This window comes from Dermacentor silvarum, chromosome 3 (genome assembly GCF_013339745.2).
Source record: "Dermacentor silvarum isolate Dsil-2018 chromosome 3, BIME_Dsil_1.4, whole genome shotgun sequence".
NCBI classification, from domain to species: Eukaryota; Metazoa; Arthropoda; class Arachnida; order Ixodida; family Ixodidae; genus Dermacentor; species Dermacentor silvarum.
The window spans coordinates 129,558,170-129,581,962 of NC_051156.1; the positions used below are offsets into that span (position 1 = coordinate 129,558,170).

The window sequence follows — 23,793 nt, forward strand, 5'->3', positions numbered from 1 at the left end:
TCTGATCGCGGGAAGGATTCAGCCCATACTTTTTAAGTTATCGAACGACAAATTGGACAGCTACGACAACGCAACAAGCCATTCTGTCCCAGTTGAGGCTGCAGCCGGGTGGTTATCTAAGACAGTTTCGGTTTGCAACACCGATGTAAGATGAGACCTGGCATCACTTTGCATCGAGACTGGAGAGCCATTACGCGTTCTGTACGGCGGTGCGATACGTTAAGACTTTCAAAGATCTGTTTGCGCTTCAAGTGGCCGATCAACTGATTCAGAATGTAAGCCACGAAGCGTAGCAGCACGTTAACCACCAAAAAAGAAACGGATGGGCGAAACCCCATCAAGTTGCTAAATTCCGGAAGCCAATGAAGATATCGACGGTTAGTGGTGGACGCGGAGACAGGTAACACCGTCGAAAACAGCTGGAGAACACAGTTGAGCGGCGGGCCCTGGAAACAACGCAAAGGTTGTTGCGCGTGTTACCCCGTCGCTAAACAAGGGAACCACTCGGCAGAAAATGCTACCCACGTGCTTGGCGAGCAATGAACTGGAGTCTGTGCGCAGCTGTCCTAGAAGTTCCGCGATGCAGGATAAATCCGTGAATCATGTCACAGACCGCAGTTCTCACGTGGTGCTTGGTGGCATGAATTCAGGGCCTGGTGGTGATGTCATATCAGCCTAAAATCAAGCACAGCACGACGTGCCCGCTGTGTAGTACTCAATAACTCAATAACGTTACAGTTTAGTATACAACGTAAAAACAACGCGCCCCCTGCGGCCCCGCGTTCGTTTGCGAGACTAAAAGTTGCGGTGCTTTGTCATGGCGCTGAGGCCGTTTTTCACGAGCGCCCCCAGGGCAGCGCTGGTTTCCCATGATCTCCTTCGCGGTGCTCCTGCTCCTTCTTCAATGTCTTGCTCTGCGAACACTACAGTGGAGCGGGGCATGCCCACAACGCTCCGGCTACTGCATGTTACCGGGGGGCGAAGTTCAAATTTAAAGGGACACTAAAGAGAAACCGGAAGTGGAGCTTAAATGGTAGATTATCCTTTCACGATCACAGTCATACCATTCTTACTGCAAACAGATCTTTAATAAGCGAGAAAATAGCGAAAAACTGAAGGATAGGTGCTGACGCCCCTTCGAAATTCCCGCACTACACGTTCGTGACGTCGGAGATTACAAATGCAGGCCGGTCGCGATTGGTCGAGAGCGATTTATCGCTGATAATAAAGCGCAAAATGAAATACACTTTAAACATACATAAACAGCATTTGCCAACTTTTTAAACCGTTTCAAGCGAGGAAGTACAAGTTTAGCATAAAATTGAATAAATAAGAAAAAATGGCATGGAGATACATGCGGCCGTGAAAGTTTCGTAGTTCCGTTTTTGGTCAATGCATCGTTGCGCGCGCCTGTTCCGCTCTACGGTGTTTGGTTGCGGTTGCGTGGCTCGAAAAACGTTGACTTCGCGGGAAACAGCCAGAAAATGTCTCGTGTGTGTAGTGTTGAGGGCTGTATAAATGGCCCAAGGCACTTGCTCAGGGGCAGCGGCAGTGTTTAGTCGATTGCGTCCTTTCATGTGGTGTCGCGCGGAGAGCCCCGGCTCCCCGGCGTTCGCAATGGCTCAGTGCTCTGCCGATGATAAAACGGCAAAGAGAAACCGATGGTGTGCTCTCTGCATTTCTCGCCCTCGGATTATGTGTATAATCTTGCCCTCGGAAAGTATCTTGGCGTGCCCCAGAGGCCAGTCCTTTCTCGAGCAGCTGTTCCCTCAATGCGGCCTTCATCAAACCCCCTACCGGTGCCCCTGCAGCAGCAAACTGGCGGCTCGGTGAGTGCTGAATGGCATTAAATAAAGCCACGAAATAACCATACCGAGTACGTGCGCAACTTTCTACGCTTGTTCTGTCGGGAACATGGTAGCCTGACGGACCGGACGCTTCGCCTTCCGTCGACGAAAACGAAGCTCTGCTTTCGCCGGCGCGGCCGGCGTCTCACCGCCATCGCACGCGGAAACACATACCGCTTGACCACGGAGGATCATTTCGCGCTCCGTTTCACTGATTATCGCTGAAATGCAGCCCTACATCCCTGGCGAGCTCTTCGTTGCAACGTTCAGCGGCAGCAACGGTATCCATCGTGGCGAACGCAAACGCAGCGACCATGCATGCAGCCAAGATGCATCCAGCGCCTCGGCCGTTTACGCAAGCGGTAACGTATCATGGCGCATTCTGGTTCGCTGAGAGCAACGAAGACACTGCTTCAGCGCCAAATGTGGGGTGAGGGAAATTGAGGAAGAGATATTTGGGTCTTTGTTTACGAATTTCTCCGCTAATAACTCATATTTTGCACCTAACAAAAACTGCATGCATTCCTGAAGGTCCCTCTTTTATTCCAGCTGAACTTCCTGTTTCTCTTTAGTGTCCCTTTAATTTTGTTTGTTGCCGTACACACCACTATTTACATTTTTGGAGCCGACAACGCGTCAAAAGCGGTGATACTCAGCGAGCCGCAGTACGCTCAGCGAGCGGACTCGTCGCGGCACCCTGCGGTGACCGCGATATCTACGCTACATAGCAGACCACAGCTACATACAACTGTAGTTTGTACGCGCAGCGTTTGTGTTGTGCTTGGCAGGGCTTGAGGGCGTGCTCAGGCTCATATACTCCTGTCTGGCCGTGTTACGTGCAACGTACCGCCGTTGTCCTTCACCAGCTTGACCGACGGGTAGTAGCCACATCCAACATCCACATGTTGAAGCGCTGTCAAAAGCACAATACGAAGCGAAGCCTGCCAAGGCATCTAGCGAGGAGCGGTCCAGAGTATTCGCGTGCTGACAAGCGTGCGTGTGGTCTGACCTTAGGTTTCGCGTTCTTAGAGCCTAGTTGAGCTTTCAAAACTAAACTGTATTAGCGAGGCCCGATGGCTAAGACATCAATAGGCAGTCTGGCCAAAGCTTAAATCCTATGCGGGCCGCCGTGGCCGAGCGTGAGGAGACGATAATCGGCTTCTTCCGGAAGTACGTAGTTCTAATTGATATTTGAAAGCATATTATCACTTACTTCAGCCTGTTTAATAAACTGCGTCAATAAGTGTACACACTAAATGTAGGAAGAAGCACACTGATCCAGACGCCTTTCTTGGTTGATGTCAGCTATTGGCCAATAGCTGCCGCGCGTGGTAATATGCTATATAGAGCCCAAAAGGAGTGAGAAGAAGGCTTCTGTGCAAAAGGGAATGTTTGAGGAATAGATGGCCTCGCGCTCCGCAAGCGAACTCCACGCGCCGTGAAATTCTGCGAAATTTGGCTGATATTTTCACAACAGCGCATGCTATGCGCGGACAGCGTTTTTTCACCAAGCCCGAGGGGTGGTTCAGGACCCCTTTCAAATATTTTTGCTGTACATTTGGGCAGTGTAAGGGAATTAATTCTTTTTCGAAGCTTTTGGCATGAATATTGCGCCTGTTTTATATTGGCGCGGCTTCTGAAGGAAAAAGAAAACAGTACGGCTTGGCCAGAAAGCTGAGAAAGATGAGATTTTACCTAGTACCTAGTAAGAGCTATCACCATTGTTGGCGCCATAAGACAGGGTGCGCTTCTGCGTTAACCGCGCGAATGCGAACTGTACTCCGAATAGAGTTGGCAACAACCATAGAGCACCTGCTTAAAGCTAGCTGCAATTTTGCAACCATTACAGCAATTCGCTTGTTGTATTTATGCGGTATTATGTCATCTATGCCAATACATTTACTTCACAACCAGGGAAACCTAAAATTTGCGCAACGTCGTTTAGCGATGGGTACTTCAGGACTTGCCTCCAATTCCTGCAATCTGTTTGCTAAGTATGTATCTCCTCGCCCGCACGTGCTTGACAAAAGCGACAGCCTTGAGCACCTCATTACCTGCAGCTGCAGCGTCTGTCTAACATTGCACGGTCACTTCATAATACGGGTACCGCGTGCCTTGTTACCCAGCGGCTATGCTCACAAATACTCCCAAAACACTATAGCATAAGGCCAACGCGCACAAATTTTGCAGATAGCAAGCAGGCGTTCGACGATAGAAGGCACCGCTGCAGCAGCAGCAGCATAAAGAGAAAGAAATATATTGAAGTTCATATGGGGGCAGGAAGGCATAATTTTGTTGTGTAAAACTAAAGGCTACTGCATTCTCCATGTGACGACCATGGATGATCTCACACAGGTCGTTTAATAACCTGGCGACTAAAGAAAAAATGCATAATCGCCTACACTATACCACATATTGAAAAAATACGTGATCATGCTCACCTATGCACTCTACACTCCAGTCCACGTAGCAATAATAAAAATCTACACACTTACTAGCTATTTATCACGGTATTCCTTTAACTTTGATATGATTGCAGTTAAAAAAACATAGCTGAAAGAAGAATAAAAGGTTAACATCCCTGAATACTCCATGATATCGAAACCTAGAGCCAGATGCAGTGGTGGTGGCGTCGTGTGCAGAAAGGATTTGGAATACGTCACACTAGCAGATAGCACATGCAGCCTGCAAGCCATGGAATCAATATGTATTGCTTAATATGTAATATGTAAGTGTGGCATTGCGTAGGCGTTGTTGATTGCCCTCCCAACTTGAGTGTGAACGAATTTATAACAATCATGAAGGAAAGTTTGGTTACTCCAACGGCATCTAAATCACCATATCTAGTGATTTTAATATTGACCTCGTGAAAGACAGCTGCTCTGACTACCTGTTTGTACTAGAATCTTTTAACGTAAAAAATCTAATTAGTGATCCTATCGGTAAAAGTCACAGATCATCCTTGTCCGATCACATACTTTGTGAAATTCATGAATTTATGTCTGGTGGAGTTTGTGATGTTGCGACAAGAGCACTGCACAGGCTTGGGCTTACCCGAAAGCCCGGGCGCGGCCCGGCCCGGCCCGTGGGCCGGGTTGGGCCGGGTAGGGCAGTTTTTTCAGGGGCTCGGGCCGGGCTCGGGCACGGCATGGGCTTTTTGACCCGGGCCCGGGCCGGGCTCGGGTATTTTGACGCGATCCCGGGCCGGGCTCGGACTTTCTGGTGGTGTGCATGTAACGTGCAGCGAGGTATCCTCGCGCGTCTCGACTCTGAAAAACATGTCGCACCGGCGCAGTTGGAAGCTAGCAGTGCTACTCTTGTGTACTTCCCTTTTCTTCTTCCGTCGTATTTTGCGCTGTTTGAACAGAATGTAAAAGTGCAGAAAGACTTATGTCGCCTCGAACCAAAGGATGCCATTATATTCCTTACCTAAATCAATGTAATTAATGCTTTCAGCGCGGTGTAAGCACGTTGGCGACTTGCTGATTCTTCAAAGGCGAATTGGTAAAGCGATTACTGGTAAGATAAGATAATTCATCACGCGGCTGAAATATGGCACTGCGTCCATCTATGATTGCACGCATGTTCTCAACCGGCCGCCTAGCAGCAGCGCATTACGCTGCACCATGGACGAACGAGAAGCTTTCTTTCTACATTTACTCCATCCATGCGCTGCTGCGCTCAGGACCTGCCATGGCGGGAGATCAGTGGTCGTGGCTTCGCTTCGGCTAGAGTGTACTAGAATACGGTTGAGTGGGACGAGTGGCTGGGGCGGTGCATGCTTTGAAGTCAGGCGCCCGACGTGGAAAAATACTCTGGCGGCGTGGCGATAGAAGTGGATTGGGCCGCATCAAGGTTGGGCCGATGGAAAGTGCTGGCGATACTGCTCGGCAGGGCCATTCGTACTACTTCGCGCGCTGGTATTTGCGTTCAGACCTCTCAAATAGTGTTCATAATTGAATATGACATGTATTTATGCCTTAAGAATAAATTCCTTTCATTCTATTCTTTATTTTATTTTTTTAATGCCACTCGGTGGTCTTTTTCGGTCGAGGGCAAGGTTCGGGCCGGTTTCGAGCCGGGCTCGGGCCGGGCTCGGGCCGTAAGGTAAAGGGGTGGCGGGCCGGGCCGGGAGGGTAACGTAAATTATTTCTGGGCCCGGGCCGGGCCCGGCTCTCGCCGTACAATTTTAGGTCGGGCTCGGGCGGGTAGCCCGACGTAAAATCGGACCCAGGCCGGGTCCGGGCTCAAAAAATCGGCCCGTGCAGTACTCTACTTGCGACTGCAGGTCATTGCCTAACTTTCTTGGTTTTCCCAAAACGATACCTAAGACTTACCTGCAACAATTGTACTAAGCAAACTACTCGCAGAACGCCTTGCGCATTCTGTATTGCGATCACTTAATTTTTAAAGGCTTTGCGAAGATGATGTACAAATTGTAAAAATTTTGTAAACGCTAATTACTAATGTGATACAGGAGTCCAAATGTTTGTCCCACCGACACAATTATAAGCACGCGATATGCCCTTGGTTGAATGGTACCAAACATTAAGTGCTGAAAAGAACCACAGTTATCACGACAGATGAATGAACAATAATACATATGAATATTACATGCAGAAATATAAATACTAAAGAGTTACGTCACTCTCAATGATGAGAAACCTGAAAAGAAACTGTTACACAAACCTTGTTAAGCGTCATGCTGGAGATAATGAAATGATATGAAAAGTGGTGCAGATGTAATGTGGTTGGGGGAAAAAGAGTGAGTCCTATCAGTAGACCTTTCTACAGCAGTTGGAAATAGTTTCAATCATTACTTTACCAGTTTCAAAAAATTATGGTGTTTTACGCGCCAAAGCAGGATATTATTATGAGGCACGCCGTAGTGGGGGACTAAAGAATAATTTTGACCACCCAGGGCTCTTTAACGCACGCCCAATGCACGGTACACAGACTTTCTTCAATTTAGGTCAAGACTTTGTCAACCAATATCTATTAATAAGCCGATTTCTATTTTCAAAGAATTATTGAAAGTGATTTTATTTTTTATATCACTACAAAGACTACAGAGAGCGCCGTTCGATCTGAGTACTTGGACTTTCTGAAAGTAAGGCTGCTGGAGTAGACAATATAAACGTGACAATACTGGAGCAGGACATTGATAGCCATCTCCACTTTGTTATGCCACATTTACCACCACACAATAACATTCGGATTGTATCCTGATGTACGAAATATAGCCAAAGCACTGCCCATGCATAAGTCTGGGTATCCAAATGACGCGAATAGACAAGCCGATTTTGTATACTTAGTGTAATTAGCACAGTTTTCGAGAACTTAATTTGCATAAACATTTAGAAGTTTTAAAGCGAATCTTTACATGGCTAGGCGAAACGAAAATGCGTCTGTCCTTCTCCTGTGCACCGAAAACTATCATCATCAGAATTGGCTCTATCGTCGTCTTCTTCTTCCGCTGCTGGCTCGTTGGCTCGTGCTCGTGCTCGGCACGCGCTCGTACCAGTGCTCCCGCGTTCCTCCTCATCGTCTACTTCCACAGCTGGCTGCGTTGCCGCTAATCATTCCAGCGTAGAATTTCACTTCTCTTCTGTCGTCGTAATGGGGAGGCCGCGTATGAGCCATTGCCTAAGGGGGTATGAGCCATTCATTGTCTTACGTAACGGACAGATTTAATTTTGAAGCAATTTAATTTCAAAGAATCGCAAGCGCCAATGGCGGGCGAATGCTGCTAACTACGCCGCCGAGCAAACTCGAGACATCGAACGCAAGCGACAACGGCGGAGTGCGGGCGTACCGTCAGTGACGTCGTTCTCTCCGTCGCAGCCGAACATGTGTGTAACCTCATTAAGAAACACAGAGACGTAACCAATAATCGAGAAATACTTTATTGAGCCGTCGGGATTGACCCAGCCATAAACACCGGGGCCGCACGTTTCATATTCGCTGGTTAATCACCTGTACGCAGTGGTTGAGGGGTGATTATTTTTAAGTGAAAATGGTGTAATATTCACTCATTAACATGGCTTTGTAAGAAGCAAGTAGACCTCTACAGCCGTGGTAACTCTCACGCAAAATATTTACAGTGCTCTTTATAACACTAAATTTACAATAGTTGCTTTCCTGGATATAGAATGTACTCGATACGGTTAGTCACTACATATTCTTAGAGAAACTTGAATAATATGACGTAGTTGAAATCGCTCCAGTTCTTCACTAGCTACCTCTCATCGCGGAATCACGAAGAGTCCTTTGAACGCTTCCACTCCTCATATAGCAGTGTAACCTAGGGGGTGTCTCAAGGGTCAGGATTAGGACCAATTTCATTTTCAATTTATCTAATAGACCTCCCCTAAATTCTACAAAGTTCGAATACAAATTATGCAGATGACGCAGCTCTCGTATTTTCTGGTGATTCGCTTCCGCAGTTAAAGAATATCAGAGCGTCTGAGTCACTAAATGTGTGTAGTTGGTTTTTATAAATTAAGTTAACTTTAAATGCCAAAAAAGGCGAAATATCTCATTTTTACTCTAGGAGAAAAGTATAAAAAACGTTTATACTGCTACTTTGTGATCGCGTGATTGTAACAGTATATGCATTTGAATATCTAGGTGTCATTTTCGTTTAACAATTGCGCTGGAACGAGTAAATGCATAGCAACCGTGAAAAATTTGCTTTAACTTGTTTCACTTTAAATAAAGCGCGATCATACATTAGTTGTCGTCTAACCTGAACATTACATTTTTTCAATGCTCCACAACCACATTTCCTATTGCGCAAATTCATGGGGTCTAACATATGCCTTGTACTTAATTAATACCACTTCATCGACTAAAAAACCGAGCACAGCTCGTCATCACGTTAACAGGGGTCACTCATCCTGCTAACAAAATTTATCAGGAGTTACGTATACTATGCTTCACTGTTCTGCGCAAATGCAAGACGTCGCTTTTAGTAGATAACAATAAACATAACAACAATCCACTTCCTTCTAGCAGGTCCATGGTAAAACTTAACGATACAACACAAGCACCAATTAGTAACTACAATTTGGCCATGTTAATTGCCCATATTCCACAATGTATAGGGCGAGAGACTTGTTCAATTTCATGGTGCAAAATTTGCAATGAATGGCCACTCAAAATTAAACTGCAAAAAAATTTCAAAATACGAACTTAGCTGTCTTACACAAAACATCGAAATATTCCCGAGTGAACTACGAGTGGGCTGACAAGCAGTTTTATTTTTTCGCTTCAATGTTCATTACTCATTGCAATTGTGTATTGTCTGATTAATGAACACTTTTATTTGTATTTCATGTTTCTATCTCTCTTTCTTTTTTTTTTCCTAATGGTTCTTTAAGTTCGTTCCTGTAACCTACCTGTAGATGCAATTTGCTTTAGACCAGAAACAATCCTCGTGGTTCTCGGTTCGATTATTATGCACACATTTTCAACTTTCAACTAGTTTACCGATTGATATCGATTGGTTAATCGATTGATTAATTAATTCAATAAATCCAACCAGAAGCGCTCACCTCCACAGCCAATTAGAGAACCGATGAGGCTGACAGGCCAGGAAGCGAGACCGCGTTCGACGTTCATCTGCTCCATGATTCCGACCATGAGGAAGCCAGAGCAGCGGCTGGACGACGACTCCATCGTGGCCATGACGAAGGCCAGCACCGCCACCCACCAGCATTTGTCGATGCCGGCCGCCTCGGTCTTCTTTCCGTTCCGTACATCGCTAGACTTGGGAGCGTCGTGAGCATAGCAGCGCAAGGAAAGTCTTCGAGGCTCGGCCAAGCAGCTTGGCGGGGATGGAGTACACTCTTGTGACTCCGGATCCAACCTGAAATTAATTAAGACTTAGAGATTGACTCCAACCAAATAAGGAAATTTACTAGCCCGACGTTTCGGAACCAATTCGGCTCCTTCTTCAGGGGGTATTCTTCGGAGGTGGTGGTGTGCCGCTTTTAAAAGGCCCGTCGTAACAAAGGAGAAGAATGTCGCCTATGTCACTCCAGAGCACATGTTTAATGGTATAAATGATCCAGTCATACATAATATGCGCACACACAACATGCACGACAATAAGCAGAAACACATACAGTAAGAGGCATTGAGGGCATATGGTTCAGGTCAGTGTACCGGCTGACACTTGCTTGAAACTTGAAGGCCAACTGCAGCAAAATTCTGGATCGCGTAAAAAAAAACATTTAAGAAAACCTAGACCCACCGTAGTCTCTGTGGAAAATTTTACGCTTGAAGTTCGAGTAGGTTCTTCGCAAAGCGCTCACAGAATTTTATTGCGATAGCAATTATATGGACACTCCAAAGCAGATTTCTGCCGTCGGCGTCGCGGTCGTCGTCGCCGTCGCCGTGAGGTTCCGTATGACGTCAATGGAGAGGAAATCGTCGCTGCGCGCCGCCGAACGCTGTATGTGCGAGTGAAAGGGCGCGAGGGACGCGCGCTTTCACGGGGAGTGAACCCACGGCGGAGAACAGACGCGCGGTCTGCGCCGTGCTCCCTTAAGGGCTGCAGAAGTAGGCGTCTCTTTCCTCCTTTACAATCACCATATCTGGAGAGCAAACGCGCCTTCTTCCGACGCGCGAAAGGCCGTGGGGGTGGGTGGGTAAACTTTATTGATTCACGACAGAATCATGTGAGGGGGGGAGGGGAGAAAGGGAAGCAGGACGACGGGGGGTAGGGAAGGGAGGCGGCGTTTAGCTGCGGCACCAAGTGCCTATTTATATCAGAGGCTCCGGCAACAGTCACCAACACCGCACGCATTTTGTGCGAATGCGGGCAAAACGCCGACGGCGTCGACAACAGTTCTGCGTGTTGCCGGTGCTGCTGCATGTCCAAGTTTATACAGCTGATAAAGCTACTATCATTACTCCGTATAGCTCACTACAAATTTGCTATCGCAATTGATGCTTCGCCTTTCAGGTAAAACTGCGACAACTTTTTTTTCTTGTTTTTTCAAACCGAAACTGGGACAAACGCCGCCATTACTGCTCGCCGGAATGGACGTACAACTTATGCTGTCGAGAACCAGCGCCCGGGTCGTCTGCTTCCCTTGCGTGCATGCCATTCTCGTTTACTAGCGAACTGGTACCGCATGTCTGCTAGCCACAGAGTTAGTATACCTTGCTAGCTGCTTCGTGCGCTGTGCCCACGCCGCTGCGCGCCCGCGATGTTCTTTTAATGCGAGACATTCTCCCAGTCAAGCCGGTTTAGTGTAACTGGTTGTCTACGTTCAACGAGCAGAGCCACGATGCGCGATGTCGCCACTCGGAGACGAAGAGCGCATTAAGCTGAGCAAGCTAAAGGCGCGGATATACAAGGTGTTTCAGCGAACACTTTCAAAAATTTTTAAATGTTGCCTGTGGCAGATAGGACAATTCTAGTTCATGAGCTGGTCTACTCGAAGAGCGGGCATTACTTGCACAAAAAACAAAAATGCATATTCGACTAATTAATTTCACTATTTAAGTTTTAACTAATTGCAATATGGCCCATATTGCAATTTACGAATTCTTGCCGTGGAGTTCGCAAGGCGGATACACTTTTAACGAATTTCAGGGTGACACTAGTTTCGAGATATTATTTCCCGAACTTTCCGAACTTTGCAGAGAAATACATTGGTATCCCGTGACGTTTGTGTGACCATCTTCTGCAGTCTCGCTCGTAGTATCTACAAACATGTCACGCCGGACGCCCAGATGCAGATATCCTCTGCATAGATGGATATCTGGACCGGATATCTGGTGCTACGTTCAAGAGCGTGGGGCTTAACTCCGCCTTGCAGTACACCTTTGCTTGTTAGATGGTGGAATATCATTCCATCATCTGTAAGCACGAATAAGGATCTATACTCCAAATCGCTACGAATCCAGGGCGGAGCACGGCCACCAATGCCCACATCAGTCACAGCATCGAGGATTGCTTGGTGTGCTACATTATCATATGCGCCTTTCACATCAAGATACAACGCCACCGTTAATCCTTTCATGCTGTTTTGATGTTGAATAGATCTTACCAAGTCAAGCACGTCATTGATGGATGACCGACCGCACCGGAAGCTCGCCATTGCATTCGGATATACCTTATTCTGTTCTAAGTACCATTCAAGGCAGGTCAACACCATTCTTTCAGTTAGTTTCCCAACGCAACTGGCAAGAGCGGTGGGTCTGCACGATGCCAAGTGTAATGGAGATTTAGAAATCTTAAGTAAAGGTACTAGGCGGCTGACCTTCCACTCACAAGCAATCGGTTGTTCGCGCCAGGATTCGTTGCATCACTCCAAGAGTACATTGCAGGCGTTTTGGCCAAGGTTTACAAGTGCCTTGTATGTGACTCCGTCGGGCCCAGACGATGATTACTTCCTGGAAGTCGCCAGCGCAGCTTCTAGCTCCTCCATTGAGAACATAAGATCCATGCGAGAGTCCTCGAAGGCCACAACATTACGTGATGTTGATACGGGCAGTGACGACAGTCCAGCAATTCTTGGGCAGAAGGCCTCAGCAACGTTGACCTCACGTCGTCCTTGATGGAGGGCAAGAGCCTTAAAAGGGTGGCGCTGTTGCGGAGACGATAGTAGGCCACGCAGAGTTCTTCATATATGGGACATAAACTCACGGGGATCTTTTGCAAGTCTTTTGCAAAGACTTGCAAAAGAATTGCCACTTTTGAGATTGTAACGTATCGATGCAGCGTTGGATTTCCTTTTGGATCCGCCTCGCCTGCTTCAGATTGTGAATACATTTGGTACACCTGCAGCTTTTTTCTGCACGTCGGCGAATCGCTCGAAGCCTTTCCAATTCACCGTCGTATTCTGCATACGTTGGAGATGGCCTAAAGGTGAATATAGTCTCTTGCAGTGCATTTCGAATCTGATGCGGTCGACGGGTGGCCTTCTTGACATTCGTCTTCCATAAGCGACCTAAGTTCAGTCTGCTTTACGGAGGGCAGTAGATAGAGACTTGGCCACTCCCTCGATAATCTAATAGGTAGGAACGTGATCACTTCCATGGGTTTCTATGTCGGAGAACCACTTTACACTGTTTCGAAAACACTGAAAGACCAAGGTTAAATCCAGACAGCTGCTGTATAGGTCAGTCACCGTAAATATGTCGGGCTGCGGTCATTGAGACAACGAAGTCTGGGGCGAATACTACTAGTTTTCTTCCCTTGTAAGCCACCTGCGAACTCCCCCAGAGCGGGTGGTGTGTGTTAAAATCTCCACTAGGTATCCAAGGGCCAGGTGTTGCGGATAACAAAGCACCCAGTCGTTGCGTGTCAAGACGACCGGTTGGAGAAATATATGCAGCGACAAGAGTGAATGTAAGTTTGTTTTTACACCTAAACATACCTATTGGTCATCGCCGTTAGGAAAAAAAACGAACATAACCGAACCGTACTGAACATAAACGACAACCTCGCTGATGACCCCTCACGTCGCAGATGAGAAAGCTTCATGGCCCGATAGCCTGATTTTAGTTTGAACGTTTGTTTCGCAGATGACGATAATGGGAATTTTCTTCGAAAATATGAAAGGTAGAAAATTCGAAAGTCTGGTTCTGAGGCATCGAGCACTCCACTAAAGAAGTGACGCTTCCTTGACATCTTTACGGAACGACAGCGGTAAATGAGCCGTTATCCTATTCCAGACTTGCAAGTACCGGATTCAACGCGTCCCATACCTACAGTGCACTGCGAGCACTCGGAGTGTTTAAGTTCGTCAGCAATGTATGTGTGAGATTCATGAGTGGCCTTAGCATGACAAGCACTTGCAAGTCCTGCCCTTCTGCGCAGAATGATGTAGGGCCTGTTGCAGGGCCATTCGTAGTTGGTGGACGAGTCATATCTAGTTGTTCTGTGAGTTGGCGTGGCTTAGCTAGAGGTGGCCATGTTTCACTTGATTCCGCGGTGGCCGGCGTCCCTCTCTCATCTGCGGTGGTAATGCATGACGACAACGGTTGACGACCAGTCTTGACAGCCAGAACTTTAGTTGGTCATCCCCGCTTTATGTAATGCCCATAAATTCGGATTCTCACTGCTTTCATAACCAGCCAGTTAACCTCATGAGAACTGACTAAGTCTTGCGGTTAGCATGGCTGGCATCTTCGTCTTCGCCTCTCTCTCTCTCTGTCTACAACCATTATGTTGGCAATTTTTGCGCGTAATAGAATATTTGTCCATTAGAAAATCAATATTACCGGCTTTTATCTTGATGCCACCCACCTTTTCTCTGGTCCCAGTCTGTAAAGACGGTCGCCTCATCGCTGAAGACAATGGCGCCCGCCAGTTTTCAGGGTCCAGTTTTGGACAGCTGAAACAAAATCGATGCGCTTATTCGGGTGCGTTTTTTTTAGAATCTGGGTCTTCTGAGCAGCCATTCTTCCTTTTATGACAGCTTATTGAAGCCTGCGACGGGTGGTTTGCGTGGAAACGTCTAATCCAAGAATATCCCGAATTTCCCGGACGGTGAGAAAGGGGTCTTCAACAACTGCTGCGACTATCAGTCGGTCCTCTTCATCGGTTCTAGGTATTTCTGGCCGACCACGGGCAGCATCACGTCGATCGTCATTGCAGAAAGCTTGCAGCACTCTACTGACAGTTGCAATGGACGCCACGTAGCTGCAGATATGGCTCTTCACATCGTCGGCCCCATCACCGTGATGGCTTTTCTTTCGTCCAGTGTCACGCGTGGTGCCATCGTTGAAGTTCTATTCAATTCAATTCAAGTATATGTCCTGATTTCTTACAGGATCGGGAGCAGAGGCTAAAGGCTATATAGCCTGACATGAGGCTGCTCCTAAATACAGTTTGGCACGCAGGCCGCTGAGCATCTCAATCAGACGCAGATGTTTTCAGAAATAAAACAATAACACAACTGAATTTAGCATGGTCTTGTTACACAATTTCAGAGAAAACATTAGAAAAGAACTTCATCACAAAAGCTTCATCTCAAAAGAAACTTCATCAATACACAGTGTCAAATAAAGCATAAGAAAAGAAACTACAACACATAACTCAAATTGATAGATAGGATCTAACAAATCAAGCACAGAAACTTTAATAAGCATACTCAATATCATAGTTCATTAGGATGGACTTGATAATAGTGTTCGAAGGTATGGGATTGAAATCAATGAGACCGTGTATACGATTTATCATTATGGGTATTTGATATTGAACGTGTTGCTTGCCATAATTTGTCCTTAATGCTGGGATTTTCCGGCGTTGCTGACGCATGGTATAATGAGTATTGTCAGGCGGGTTCTGAAGACACTGCGGCTTGTTTTGTTTAACCCATTGCAGAAGTTTGAAGTGATACACTTTTGTTACCGTTAGTATTGCGTATTTTTCAAGGAGTGGTTTAGTTTTCAAGTCCCTGACAATACCATGGTATTGCTGGAATGCTCGCAAAACTCTTTTTTGAAGAACTAGTAATTTTTTATTGTTTGAGTAGTAGTACCCCATACCAAGATACCGTATGTCATTTTAGAGTAGAACACGGCATAATATAATTCTATTTGTAACCACTTTGGTAAGACTGGGCTGAGCTTATATAAACATCCAACGGTTTTACTGAGTTCTACCGTTAGTTTTCCTATATGTGTGTTCCATGTCAAGCCTTCAGAGAACCATACACCTAGAAACTTCTGGCTGGTGACTTGTTCTATCACTTTGCCCTCAAATAAAACAGTCGGACTATAGTTACGCGGCTTATTAGGCTGATGCAGCATCATGTAAGTCGCGTAAAGGGTATGCAGATAATGCTCCTGCAGCTGATTCACTCATGCACGCCGCGAACGCTCAAGTTGGGAGCGGGCAAGCACGCGCGCGCTTCCGAGCAGCCTGACGCAAGAAATCACGGTGAACTTTACTCAGCTGATAATGGGCTGCAGATCTGCTGCCAGAATGATGACACCGTGAACTGAGGATAGCCTTCCAGCATATCTTGCATCGCGTGCCGAGCCGGGTGATTCTCGGCGCTGTTTTTACAGCGAAGCTGTCTATAACTAGGATCCGGGATTTTATGGCGTCCGCGTGGAAGAACTCTCCCCTAAAGCTCTCCCCTAAAATGTCAGAGTGAAAGAGCCAAGAACAAAAGCAAACGCATATCGCCGCTCGCGTCGGAGCTCGGTTTAACGGCCACCTGTGTGTAAAACTATCGCCGGTATTTTGTTCCGATGAGTTATGCTATATTCTATACTAGTCTTATCTTATCATCCACCGCTCACGGCCGGCTGATCCATTTGATAACGCGAGCGGAACGTCGCTCTGACCACTGAGACAACGCGAAAAGGCATTAGCATTGGAATGCACCGCTACAAAATACCGGCCTATGTGCCTCTGTGAATGAATTACGTAGTGTGCGTCTGATAAGGCGACCAAGGGGAAAGGGTTGGCGCCCCTCGGCGCAACCGCGCGAACGCGCTTGTGCCACTGCTCACGCGTTCGTCGTCGTCTTCGTCCACAGCTGGTTCCTTTGCCGCTCACCATTCCAGTGTAGAATTACACTTCTGCCTTCGTAATTTGGAGGCCGCGTTTACGGGGGTATGAACCATTGCATAAGGGGTACGTCCGTCTGACGTGACGGACAGATTTAACGACAGAGCTGATACGCGAATGTGTGTGCGTACTTATCGTCATGATGACCACATATCCGGACAATAAATATGTTCGTACCTTTATTCAAAATTCTGTGTCGCCTCTGTGTCTTGCGCAAAACAGCTTCACTGGTCATCCACCTTCACAGGGTCGAATGGGTCATGATTTTTTTTTTTCGTTTCTTTCCATGGCGCTACATCACCGACAGTGCTTCTGACGGCCAAAACAGCTATTGTGGCCGCGGCGACCAACAAGGAGCGAAAATGCAAAGCAGGTGCGTCATTGAGGACGCATATGTTCAGACGTGGCCTTTCCCAAGTCACGTGTTATCAGTAGATGTTACCTGTGCAGTCCCGAGCGTGACGCACCGGCTTTGTAGACAAGCGTGTTGACCTCTATACTGGGAAACTACATAAGTGGAAGGTCGCAGATAGTTATGGCTGACAACGAAACTGTCAGTAGCAAGAAATGGCTTACAGCCGGCGTTCCCCAAGGATCAAATTTATCCCCAATATTGTTTAATGTATTCATAAACGATATTCTTCTAGTTATCACTCAAGGCACTATCTACCAGTATGCAGACGAACGTTAATTTTAACAAAGCATTTATATTATGAAAAGGCTGTGGGTGGCCTGCAAAAAACGATACGTAGTATAATGCATTGCTTTCCTTAAAATTGTGTTGACGTAACTAGCAAAAAGACACAGTTAATATGTTTCAGAAATTCCGTTAAGGACCACAGCAATAAACATCCCACTATTCTTGCATGATTAGCACTGCGATTCATGTTCAGCGCTCAGCGATTGAAACGTGATACTCGGACAACGTGGCGGCCGACATTTTTTTGAGCCACCGAAGGGCGCTTGTGACACTGAGATGACACATTTTTGTGTAACATTAAAGCGAAAATCTTTTTGATGCATCGTAACTGGATTCCACCCCCTCAGCGATCACCGTGATCACCGGTGGCGCAAGAAGCACCGGCCGCCATTCTGTCTGAGTATCTCGTTTCAATCGTTGAGCACTGTACATGTATGTACATATATGTACCTCTGTTCAGTATGTAGAGTGTGTGAGATGTCGCGGTTTACCTTTTGATTGCAAGATGTCGTCGCAACAGCATTTGGCCTATCTGTGTGGTAAACTTAGGAGCGTCACTTAGTTGCATTTTAATATTGTCGCGATACAACGCGAACAGAAGACAGGGAGACGTTCTTCAAGAACAGCACAGGACGACCTGTTCAAACAAAACAGAACAGACACACGTCTTCTTTCTCTAATAATCCCATTGACCCACTAGACGGAGTCCGCTAATGCCCCCATCGTCGTCGTCGTCTGCCTGTAGAGCACGCGTGTCATTTGTCCCTCCCTAAAAGAGCATCGCCCCGATGCTAGACCAGAAACGTCACTTGCGGAAGTGAGGGTCCCTCGCATAGTCATTCGCCCACATACGGCTTCATGCGCACAACATGCACAAGTTCAGGGGGGTGCGGGCGGCGCCGCGTACAGTTGGGACTATCAGGGACGACCTCGTAGGTGACATCACTGAGTCGCCGCAATACTCGATATGGGCCGAAGTATCGCCTTAACAGCTTCTCGGAGAGGCCTCGTTTCCGTATGGGTGTCCAAACCCACACTAGGTCGCCGACTTCATAGGTCATGGTTCTACGGTGAGCATCATAGCGGCCTGCGTCGTAGTCTTGCTGCTGGCAGATCCGCAAGCGCGCGAGCTGCCGAGCCTCTTCGGCGCGTTGGGTAAACACATCGGCGTCCGTGTCAGTGTCGTCAAATTGGTGTGGAAGCATAGCATCCAACATCGTTCGTACATCCCGGCCGTGAACAAGGCTGAACGGAGTCATGCGCGTCGTCTCTTGTTTCGCGGTGTTGTATGCAAACGTGATATAAGGGAGGATGTCATCCCAATTTTTATGTTCGACATCCACGTACATTGAAAGCATGTCTTCAATTGTTTTGTTGAGGCGCTCCGTCAATCCGTTGGTTTGTGGATGGTAGGCAGTTGACTTCCGATGAGCCGTTCCACTTAGCAGCAAGACGTGATCTAAAAGCGCAGCTGTGAAAGCGGTGCCTCGGTCGGTTATTACGACGCGTGGTGCACCGTGTCGCAACACAACATTCTCGATGAAAAATCGCGCCACCTCGGCTGCTGTGCCTCTCTGGATGGCCTTTGTTTCAGCGTAACGTGTCAGGTAGTCGGTTGCGACGAGAACAAAGCGATTTCCCGCAGTAGAAGTAGGAAGTGGACCCAAAATATCCATTCCGATTTGATGAAATGGTGTTCGTGGAACCTGAACAGGTTGTAGGAGGCCGGCTGGTTTCGTCGGGGGCGACTTGCGCCTCTGGCAGTCGAGACAAGTGCGAACGTGATGTTTCACGGCGGTGGTAAGTCTCGGCCAGTAGTAGCTTTGCCGCACTCTGCCCAATGTTCGCGTGTAGCCTAAGTGACCAGAAGTCACCTCGTTGTGACAGGCTTGAAGTACTTCCATACGAATAGCTGCAGGAATGACGAGCAGATAGGGGGATCCGGTCGAAGAAAAGTTTCTTTTGTAAAGGACGTTGGCCCGTAAACAAAACGATGACAATCCTCTTGCGAAAACTCTAGGTGCTTTCGCAGATCTTCCTTCTAAGTAATTGATTAGACCAAGCAACTCAGGGTCGTCCCGTTGTTGTTGAGCGACGGCGGAGGTGTCCAGAACACAAAGAAATGCTGTTTCATCTTCTTCGAGTGAACAAGCCGACTCTATCGGTGATCGAGACAGGCAGTCAGCATCCGTATGTCGCTTCCCCGACTTGTACGTGACTGTCATGTCAAATTCCTGCAGCCTTAGGCTCCAACGCGCCAATCGTCCAGAAGGATCTTTAAGGTTCGTCAACCAACACAGTGAATGGTGGTCGCTGACAACTTTGAATGGGCGGCCATACAAATATGGGCGAAATTTCATAACCGCCCATACCACGGCGAGGCATTCCTTCTCAGTTGTGGAATAATTTGCCTCTGTGCGTGAGAGCGTTCTGCTTGCGTAGGCAATCACTCTTTCCGTGTCCTCCTGCCGTTGCACAAGAACAGCTCCCAAGCCAACATTGCTGGCATCAGTGTGGAGCAATGTAGGAGCGGTCTCATCAAAGTGGGCCAGTACTGGAGGTGTCTGGAGACGTTGCCGCAAGACGTTAAATGCACTTTGCTCTTCGTCGCCCCATACAAAAGCAACGTCGTCTCTCGTGAGGCGAGTTAACGGCGACGCAATGTGAGCAAAATCTGAAATAAAGCGCCGGTAATAGGCGCAGAGACCGAGGAAGCGCCTGACAGCCTTTTTATCGGATGGTACGGGAAACTGGGCGACGGCGGCAAGTTTTTCGGGATCTGGGCGGACACCGGCGTGACTGACGACGTGGCCAAGAAACTGTAGTTCCGCAAAGCCAAAGTGGCACTTCTCCGGCTTCAGGGTGAGGCCGGCGGATCGTATGGACTGCAAAACCGCTTCAAGCCGTGCGAGATGTTCGTCGAACGTGGCGGAGAACACGATGACGTCGTCGAGGTACACTAAGCAGGTTTTCCACTTCAGACCCGAAAGCACAGTATCCATGAGGCGTTGGAACGTAGCAGGGGCAGAGCACAAGCCGAAAGGCAAAACCTTAAATTCGTATAGGCCATCTGGCGTCACAAAAGCAGTTTTTTCACGGTCCCTCGGGTCTACCTCAATTTGCCAATATCCGCTCTTTAAGTCCATGGAAGAGAAGTAACGTGCGTGTCGAAGCCTGTCGAGGGAATCGTCGATACGGGGAAGTGGGTACACGTCTTTCTTCGTCACCTGATTTAGTTTTCGGTAGTCCACACAGAAACGCAAGCTGCCGTCTTTTTTCTTGACTAGAACTACAGGGGATGCCCAGGGACTCGTTGATGGTTGGATCACGTCGTCTTCAAGCATTTTCGTCACCTGTTGTTGTATGGCTTCACGTTCTCTGGGAGCCACACGATAAGGATTTTGGTGAATTGGTCTTGCCGTATCCTCTGTAATTATTCGGTGCTTTGTTAGAGGCGTCCGACCGACTCTTGACGTCGACGCAAAGCAGTCGTTGAACTTGGCTAGTAGCGTACGAAGCCGTTCGCGTTCGTGCTGTGGCAAAACAGTGCTGACGTCAAGTGCAGGAGCTGGGTCTGGTGTAGGCGCTTCTTCGAGTAGTGAACAGCAGCCGCGAACATCCGCAACACCGTCAAAATAAGCCACAGCCGTGCCTTTTGGAAGGTGCCGTCGCTCTGTGCTAAAATTTGTTAGCAATAAATTCGTGCGCCCGTCGGTGACATTTACAATTCCTCGTGCGACAGAGATACCGTGAGTAAACAACAAAATGGTTATTTGGTCGGCAACTCCTTCGCAATGAAACGGTACGTCACATGCCACGGAAACAAGGATACATGACCGAGGTGGGATTAAGACGTCGTCTTCTGTTAGACGAAAGGAGTTGTGTTGCGGCGATAAGCAATGAACTAAACCAGGGCTTTTATAAAACGTCACCATGCGGTCTGGGATGTTAATTACGGCGCCATATTCTCTTAGAAAATCCATTCCAATAATCAAATCTTTACAGCACACGGGAAGAATTATGAAGCGGCCACGAACGACGAATCTCCAATGTTAAGCCTAGCAGTACATCTTCCAGTAGGCATCAGCAATTGTCCACCTGCCGTCCTTATGTGAGGTCCCGCCCATGGCGTCTGTACTTTCTTCAGGCGGAGGGCGAGTTCCCGACTCATTATAGAGAAGTCGGCACCAGTGTCAACTAACGCTGTCACCGGCTGTCCATCCACGAAAATATCAAGGTCGGCGCTCACAATTTCTTCGGGGTCAGTGGTTATCGGCTTCTCGGCGTTCTGCAGCGGGAGAGTTGGGGGCTTTTTATGGTCTTGCGGCGGGCCTGCAACCTTACCCCCAGAGGTCGCCGACTTTAGTTTCCCCGGCGGGGACTGGGTGACCTTCGTCTTTGAACGTCAGCAAAAGAGCGTCCAGCAGGCAGCTCGCGTGGAGGGGTTGGAGAGCGTGACCGACGGCCGAAATCAGTTCGATCATTGGGCGCAGATGCTTGATTCGGGTGCGCTATGGGAGGAAAAGCAGCGTCGTCGCGCCGTAGCACGGAGTCGTCATTTGTGCGTCGAACATCAGACCACGGACGAAGAGGGCGAAATGACGAGTCGCGATGCCAGCAATGGCGCGAAATATGGCCGGCACCCCCGCAGTTGAAACAGGACGGTTATCGGCGGTGCGCCACGCGTCGGATCTCCGATATTGTGGCCGTCTCGTAGGGTCATTTTGCGGCGTGGTCCACGGCGCGGCGAATGACGGCTGGCGGTATGACTGCATCGGCATCACGGGTGCGCGCCTTAAAGCCTCCTCTTGTGGCGGCGACCAAGGAGCGGCTGTCGGTGGCTGGTGGTACGGCGGTGTGGCTGTAGCGGGTGGGGGACATTGGACGGCGGCGGCGTAACTCATGGGACGCTGTTGTTCTTGAAGATCGGCAGCCGGGAACGCCTGCCTGATTTCGTCGCGAACCACTTCGGCGATTGACGCGACGGGTCTATCCACTGTCGGTGTCATAATTCTGTGAAGTTCTTCTCTAACGACCTCTCTGATCATTTCCCGCAAGGAGCTCTGATACTGTGGAGTCAATGCGGCGGCATTGATTGCGGTGCTGTTGGACAGTCGATCGTACTGCCTGCACCGTTGATGAAGAGCGCGCTCAATAGCCGCAGCCTCTTTGATAAAATCAGCGACGGTGACTGGAGGATTTCGCACAAGCCCCGCGAACAACTGCTCTTTTACACCTCGCATGAGGTAGCGCAGCTTTCTATCCTCGGTCATGTTCGGGTCGGCTCTACGAAAGAGACGGGCCATGTCTTCGGCAAACATTGTGACCGACTCATTGGGTTGTTGCACCCGTAGCTCCATCAATTGCTGGGCGCGGTCGCGTCGGTCGGCACTTGCAAATGTATCTGTGATTTTCTGCCGAAAGTCATTCCATGTCGTTAGGCCAGCTTCGCGGTTCTCGTACCAAGTACGGCCACTGTCGTCAAGGGCGAAATAGACGTAAGAGAGCTTCTGCTGCTCTGTCCACTGGTTAATCTGTGCGACGCGGTCATACTTGTCAAGCCAGTCTTCAATGTCTTCGAAGGCTGCACCGCGATAGCGATCGGGGACCAGCGGATGAAGAACGGTTACCTGTTGCGGGCTGGGAGACCCGCTGCTTTGGGGTGCTAGCGGTGCGCTGGTTTCGGCCATTGCCCGATGTGTGGATCTCCTGTGAGGTGGTTGAAGAGGGGAGAACTCCGGGGCAAGGCCTAGCAGTCGACGACTGAAGTGATGCACGGGTGTCGTAACTGGTGACAATGCGTCCGGGCTAGATGAACGACTCCCAGAAGGAGTCCGGGGCATCAGGCGCTGTCAATACCCAGCACCTCCACCAGTGTCGCGATACAACGCGAACAGAAGACAGGGAGACGTTCTTCAAGAACAGCACAGGACGACCTGTTCAAACAAAACAGAACAGACACACGTCTTCTTTCTCTAATAATCCCATTGACCCACTAGACGGAGTCCGCTAATGCCCCCATCGTCGTCGTCGTCTGCCTGTAGAGCACGCGTGTCAATATGATAGGTTTCACGCCATTATCTCTACAGAAATCTGTAGTGCACGCTCTCGCGTACAGCATATTACGATACCGAATCACCGTATTCGCTTTCCGCGCATTACGAAGGCAAACGCAAATTCACAGTTTATTAAAGAATATATTGAAAAGTGTCAGGTATAGCTGTGGCTAAGTGTCAGATGACACTTTCTTTTCAGCATTGGGTTTTCCTTCGCTTCACTCGTTATTCAAGCAGACTGGGGTTCCTCGCAATTTTTGGCGTGACGAATTCACAGAGAAATGTGCAGTCCCGCGACTTTTGAGGAACACTGCAGCAAGCGTTTCAAAGCTCCTTGATCATTAATGAGGCACGAGGATTTGTATATGTGCCGAAAGTATTAAATGACCTACGTGACAACGTTTTCTCTTCTGTTCAGTGAAAAAATGTTTTTAAGAAATTGCCATTTTTCAATTGAGTTTTCCGTTCGTGTGTTGTATGGGTTTATTTGGTGCAATTTGGTTGTCTTCACCTCTATTTCCAGATAAGCGTGAAAAAATGTTCACTCCACGGTGGAATAACATGCAATACTTTTTTCTTGAATGCACATTGTTTTGTCGGCACTAAAGTAACGCCTGTATACACTCTCACCTTATCGGTGCTGCC

At 48.2% G+C, this 23,793-nt stretch overlaps 1 protein-coding gene across 1 annotated transcript in view; it reads right to left on the reverse strand.

Annotated features, from left to right (window-relative positions):
- Window positions 1–23,793, reverse strand: part of LOC119444787 (monocarboxylate transporter 9) — a 69,726-nt gene that overhangs the window by 16,935 nt on the left and 28,998 nt on the right. The window contains exon 3 of the mRNA XM_049663618.1: window positions 9,404–9,717. Within this exon, the coding sequence (XP_049519575.1) occupies window positions 9,404–9,717 (314 nt within the window). The remainder of the gene's footprint in view (window positions 1–9,403; window positions 9,718–23,793) is intronic.